Genomic DNA, 6,947 nt, shown 5'->3' with positions numbered 1-6,947 from the left:
GACGTTGCATTCATTATAGCCTTAGGACTGAAGTGCTACTCTTGTACCAGCTCAGATAGTCTGGAGGCCTGTGCTAAGAATCAAACAGAGGTTTCTTGTCCAGCAGGCGTCAGCAGCTGTGGTACGTACGTCTTCGACGTTTCTGGCATCGAAGCAAAGCAGTACGTAAAGGGCTGTTTTCCCAAGGAGCAGTGCAGTGATGCTGAGGATAAAGTATTGAAACTATGCAAAGAAGCTGAAAAGGCTGATGCCAAGGCAGATTGCAAATTTACTTGCTGCGACAAAGATCTCTGCAATGGTGTTTCAGCACCAATGGTCGGCGTCATTCTGATGATGGCATGCGCCCTTGTCATCTTTTTGCGTTAAGTGCAAAGAAAGGAACGTTCCAGTGTGCAGCTTAAAAGCTGGGATGCTTATAATAAAAGTATTGTAGTGACTTAGAATAAATCATTTGCAAGTTTAAAGGGTAAATATTTCTTTTACTTTCACGTTTGTATAACTTGCTGCAAAATAAACACTGCAGAGCTAATTCGGATTGTGTTTTGTCATATCCTTATTTCTACAAAAGGATATCTCCTCTCAGTTTCAATAATCTGGTTTTGAGTGTGGCGTTCTAAAACGATCATTTCATGCGTCCTCTAATCTTGTTCAGGGAATAAACGCCCTATCAGTTCTCACTATTTTTCTATTTGTAAATAAATTCATCTCCGTTGTAATATGCGTTTTCACTTTAACTTAGACACGAAAAATTAATATAATAAGAAACTTGCTGACCGTGATTGCAAAAGTATTGAGTTACTTTCCTTGAAAAACGTACCAAAACTACACCAGTTTCAATGGCACCACAGGGCTAAAACGACCAGTAGCTCCTCTAATAGACATACAAAAGTTACACACAAGAGTTGCATCAGGAAAGTAATCTCTGTTTACATCCTTTCTCTCAAAATAAAGTGGAATAGCAGTCAGGATGGGAGACAGTATAGAGGTATCCTGAGCAGTTGCCATGGTAAGCATGTCCGAAGCATTTTCTAGTTTAACTTTAAAAACAACACCAAAAAAACAAACAAACAAACAACAACAAAAAATCTTTCACGCTAATAAATTTTACACCAAAATGTTCTGCTACCCGCAAACAGCAACCACTTCTAATGGTGGTTAGCCTCCCACGCAGACGTTCTTAGGGGTTCGTCACGCGTTCCTGCCCCACGAACGTCTGCTGAAACGAACAGCCACTTCCGTTCGTCGGCAAATTGCCTTTGTCTGAACAGACCAATCAGCATTGACTCATTATGACAAGTAAAGCCAATCACATACTGCGAAACAACGGAAATCATCACCCGTGGAGATATTTTCGCTTCCGGACGTGCATATAGTTTATATGCGATTGAAATTTTTCCTTCCACAACACCCTGCATTTTCTTCAGTGATTTCACTGAGAGAAGCGGCAAGAATTCCAAGATTTGCCAATTTGTCTACCTGGTCTTTCATAAGATTTACAAGCGGCGAAACCACAACAACAATCAGTGACCAGCGGCTTCAAGAATTGAATTGTAAACAAACGATAGAGCTTGATAAATAAGTGACTTTCCATAACCAGTTGGAAGGTTTACGAACACATCAGTTTTCTTCTGCGCAAATTGCACTATGACTTCTCTTTGATACGCATTCAACTCCCTAATACCAAACGTTTGGCACACATGACCAAAAACCGCATTTAAGTCTGCTATTCTGTGTAGGGTAATATTTTTAATATCAAACACGAGTTTACCCAAAGTTGGGAAACGGCTCCTGATTGGTCCGCAGTCGACGAACGGAAGTGGCTGTTCGTTTCAGCAGACGTTCGTGGGGCAGGAACGCGTGACGAACCCCTAAGAACGTCGCGTGGGAGGCTAAATGGAGGTGGGTAGCAAAGTAAAAAGCGCACTTAATGAGGGGATGGACTAATACACATAAAACTTGAGAAAGTTAAATTAAACAAGAACTAAATGATATTTTGTGATCTTTATTATTAAGGCAAACATGTCCATACTAAACAATAAAATATTGGTAGAAATATTGTCATGATCACATCAAGGCTTGAAGAGGAAATAGTTAAATAATTTGAGATGACTTCCCGTCTTGTAGACTCACATAATGAAACGTTTCAATTATTGGGACTAGCTACTGCTGTATTCATAAACTGAAAAAAAAAAAGGTGATACTAATGATGACGACGATGATGATGCTGTTTATGATGATGATGATTACGCCGCATATACCTCTTGCTTTACAAACCAGTCTCGTTCCCATCTCACTAAACAGTGGTAGGTCAAATAGTTCAACTCGTCAATTCTGAAGTACGCATATAAACAGTTTTTGAAGACTGGAATTTCAGGTCGGACCTTCCCCCATAAATTACCGTACATACAGCAGGAAGTGATGAAGTTATATGACGTCTTAGTCAGGTCATAACTTTTAAACGGTAACTTTTAAAGATCCGCCATCTCGAAATTCTTAATTTCCCTGTACGATTGTACAGTACTTTAAACTACTAGAGGAACGCTACAATGATCAATAAACTGAATGAATGTACCATAAGAAAGGTACTCTCTGTTTTAACGTATCTATTCCACAGTATCTTGTGCCAGAACTTGCATGAATCAGTCCATGTAGGTCTTCCCAAATAAAATAATAATTTTTGTTGGTGGTGAAAGAGGAGGGGGAGGGGTTGGGGACGGATCCCTTTCCCCACTCCACCACAGCACGTAGCTCACCCCTTTATCGCAGCTATGAAGGAGGAGGGGGAGGGGTTCGGGACGGCTCCCTTTCCCCACTCCACCACAGCTCGTAGCTCACCCCTTTATCACAGCTATGAAGACTCAGTCGCGGAACAGTTGAAAACAGTTTGTTATACGCGACAACGTATTTGTCAGCGTGGTGTATGCTACTTTACGACCCTCGAACCTTGAGCTGAAATCTCCAGCTCGATGGCTGCAGACGCATTAGTTACTAGTCAACACTGGAGTCCAATCTAACGTTCTTGGACTACCGTATATCTTTCGTGTGGCGACAGAACCAAAAATGATGACTTCTCTCAGAAATGAACAAAATTTCCACTTTGGTTTAAAGCAAACACACAGATTAATTTAGAGCAGCAATTACTTTTTTGAGAATCTTTTTTCAAAAACTAAAATAAGTTATTGGTATTAAATTTTTTATTTAATTATTAGACAGAACCAATGCCATATCACTAGAAATTTTCAAAACTTTGCACTATGTACAGCAGCTGCTAACAAATAAAATTTCTCTTTTAACTTCAATATGGAACTGTGTTGGAACTGGAATTATCATCATTATCAAAATCGTCGTCGTCATCATTAGCAACGCCATGTTCCTTTTGCCCAGTTTATGAATACAATAGTATCCAGTCAGTTCAACAATTGAGACCTTTTATGATGTGAGTCTATAAGACGGGCAGTCATCTCAAACTATTTAACTGTCTCCTACTGACGTTTGATGTGACAAGACTGCCAGTGATAAATTAGGTTGTTCGACAACATTTGCAGCAATAAGTTTTTGGTGCAATTTTCAGAGGTGAAACGTCAGAAGACAACAAATGAACGCAATTCAGGAAGTCGCCATCAGTACGGTAGCTAGATCAAATTTAATAAAACACAGCAGTTTAGCGAATAGCTCAGGTTTAGAAAAAATTGTTTTATTTGATCTAACATAAATCTGAGCTGATTTTCCAAAAGGTGGCCACAAACTCAAAGGGCCACTTCTAGCAGTTACCCCTCCCCTAACACCCACCGCTGGCTGGACTTCTGCTTGAGCTACCCCAGAATACACTGGACAGTGAAAGGCTGCCTGACATTGATCTTTCACCCTAAAAGAAACCGACATGTTCTTTAGAGACCACAAAAAGTCTCCTTGACTGGAGAATGGCAAATCAAAAAAATTCAGTAAAGTCAACACAACAAGCCAATTCATACCCACCCCTCCCCCCCTCCAGCTTTGCACTCCTGACCCCTCTAATGCCATTGGTTTTCAAGGCCAGACCGTGGCCTGTTTGATGGCATAGCAGGTGACGCGGCCCCCCCTCAAGTTTATTCCAGCGCAAGGCGTCGAAGTTTCTAGCCACCTTTTGGAAAATCAGCTCAGAAATATAATAACCATTATGGCTGACGATGGTCGAAATCGTTCTTTACGCGCTTTACGGAATATCTCGAACCTTCCTTCATTTCTTAATTGTTTTTTAATAGTTTTGTAAGCTTAGGTATTCACAGGTGAAAAGCCACCTAGTAGAAATACTGCTTGAGTACATAAAGTCATCATCGTCATCATCATCATCATCATCATCATCATCATCATCATCATCATCATATTATTATTATTATTATTATTATTATTATTATTATTAATGTTATTTTTATTATTATTATTATTATTATTATTATTATTATTATTATTATTGTTATTATTATTATTATTATTATTATTATTATTATTAATGTTATTTTTATTATTATTATTATTATTATTATTATTATTATTGTTATTATTATTATTATTATTATTATTATTATTATTATTATTATTATTATTATTATTGTATCCTCGCTTTCGTTTTCCTGACCCTTTCTTTCATGAGTATTTAGTCATTTAATTTAATATCACATATCGACGTTCCGGGAATTTCTAGCTCACTCACGTGAATTGTTGTCTCGCACGGTGATCGTTCGTTACGCGTCGTGATTGTAGCACGCGCAAACTGTGAACCATTAGATAAGCGTTTGGATATTTGTCACTTTTTAAACCGTCGAAGGCCGAAGTTTTCGGCTAAGACGTCGTGCTAAGTTTTTTGTTTTGTTTTTAACATCTTTTACAAGTCAGAGTCATAAACATTTTAGATTACGTAACATTTAATTTAACTTTACCTTATCAAATTTTATTTGTATCCGTCCTTCTCTTTATTTAGTGTGTTTTTTATTTTGCTATTTGCGGGTAGAATAAATAACTTTATGTAAAATTTATTAATAAAGTTGAAAGTTGAAGTGCTTTTGACGTTGAACTTAAAAAAAAAAAAAAAAGCCTCGGAAGTGCTTTCCATGGCAACTGCTCCGGTTCGCTCGACTGCCTCCCGGCCTGGTTGTTGTTATTGCTATTCACTAAATTATTGAGAAAAAGGATGTCAACGGAGATGACTTGCTTTATAGAACTTTTGTATGCATTTCTGTGTCTGTTAGAGGGCTACAGGTCGTTTTAGTCCTGTTGTGCCATTTGTCAGTATGCAAATCAAAAGAGTAATAGGCCTTTTGCAACAGTTGATCGCGTGACCTACTTTTCTTAACTATGTTAGCAAACGATTTTATCAAAAATGGAAAGAGCGTCCAAAAATAACCTGACAGTCGAATTGCAAGGCTTATATCTTCTAACGGGAAATTTTGATGGACGTTCAAAATTAGAAGGATTTGTATCATCAAGAGAAAATGAGCCGGCTTGCCATCCAGTCACGCTTCAGTGCTTTTCCATACAAATCCTTGTAAATTTTCCAATTTTTAAACTGGCACAAAATCTTTTACTTTCATTTTATTGGTCTGAAAATTTATAGTCCAGCTAAGTTGGTCACCCTCTTTCTTTCAGTGTAGTTTTTTTTTTATATATCAGCTCCTTTTTTGCAATAAACGACGGAAAATATGACTGGATGGCAAGCCTGATCGCTCCCATACAAAACCTTACAATTTTTCCAACATTCAAATCGTCCTGAAATCTCAGCCTTAAAGGTTATTGGTCTGAAAATTGGTGTTCAAGCTAACTAAATATGCTCTTTGCATTTCTGTAATTCATATAGCTGCAGCTGCAAGTTTGCCAATTTTTGGTCACGTGTTCAAATTTTACAAAAGGCCTATTCAATACAATCACGGACAGGAAGGTTATTTGATGTTAATTGTTCGTGCCCAGATCGTGTCGAAGTTAAAGTGAAAACGCATATAACAACGGTAACCTAAAGGGCTCGACAAAACACAATCCAAATCAGCTCTACAGTGTTTATTTTGCAGCAAGTTATACAAACCTAAAAGCAAAAGAAATTTTTACCCTTAAATTAAAAAAATACAGTCCTAGTACTTGCAAATGATTTATTCTAAGTCACTACAATACTTTATAAGAATCCCATCTTTTAAGCTGCACACTGGAGCTTTCCTTTCTTTTCACTCAACGCAAGAAGGTGACAAGGGCGCATGTCACCATCAGAATGACGCTGACCATTGGCACTGAGACACCGTTGCAGAGATCTTTGTCACAACAAGTAAAATTGCAATCTGCCTTGGCACCAGCCTTTTCAGCATTTTTGCAAGCCTTCAATACTGTAGCCGCAGCGTCTTTGCACTGTGCATCGGGATAACAGCCTTTTGCGTAACCTTTTCTCTTTGAACCAGAAACTTCGAAGCTGTAGCCAATTGTACCACAGCTGGTGACGCTTGATGGGCAACTCGTCTCTTTTTGAGCCTTGGCACAGGCCTCCGGACTCTCGGAGCTGCTACAAGAGTAGCACTTCAGTCCAAAGGCTGAAAAGAATATAACGTGTTAACAAAACATTCACTTCAGAACCAATGTTATGCTAGACAGCCAATATCAATAGATAACGACAGGGTGTTAAAAATAAAATAGAATTAATTTTATATCAGTAATGCTCAGTTTGGGTTCTAAGTAAACCTTAATCTTAATCATAATAGCCTGCTTAAATGATAAGCTTATTAAAATTCTCTTCACTCAATGGAACACATGTAATTCTTAAATTAAACCCAGGATTACCACTTATCATATTTGAACGCATTTTATTTTTGCACCATCTTCAGGCTTCATGTATTTTATTGTTTTTTAAAGAGGTTGTTAATGATAAAAAGTATTTTTTCAGTCAGTGAAATATGTCTAATTTCTGTTTTAATCAAATGATGATTTTTTCTACA

The 6,947-nt window shown here is 37.8% G+C and overlaps 1 protein-coding gene and 1 pseudogene across 3 annotated transcripts in view; one reads left to right on the top strand and one right to left on the bottom strand.

Moving 5' to 3' along the window:
- Positions 1–6,947, top strand: part of LOC146453453 (uncharacterized) — a 315,682-nt pseudogene that overhangs the window by 75,988 nt on the left and 232,747 nt on the right.
- LOC146453468 (uncharacterized) overlaps positions 6,013–6,947 on the bottom strand; it is a 47,065-nt gene continuing 46,130 nt past the window's right edge. For all 3 annotated transcript variants that reach the window (XM_085096633.1, XM_085096634.1, XM_085096636.1), the window contains exon 2: positions 6,013–6,545. In XM_085096633.1, the coding sequence (XP_084952759.1) occupies positions 6,193–6,545 (353 nt within the window). In that variant the 3' untranslated portion in view covers positions 6,013–6,192. The remainder of the gene's footprint in view (positions 6,546–6,947) is intronic.

The sequence above is a fragment of the Pavona decussata genome, unplaced genomic scaffold (assembly GCF_977016875.1).
Source record: "Pavona decussata unplaced genomic scaffold, jaPavDecu1.1 SCAFFOLD_330, whole genome shotgun sequence".
NCBI classification, from domain to species: Eukaryota; Metazoa; Cnidaria; class Anthozoa; order Scleractinia; family Agariciidae; genus Pavona; species Pavona decussata.
The sequence above is the reverse complement of the archived record's forward strand: the minus strand, read 5'-3'. Positions and strand labels throughout refer to the sequence as shown.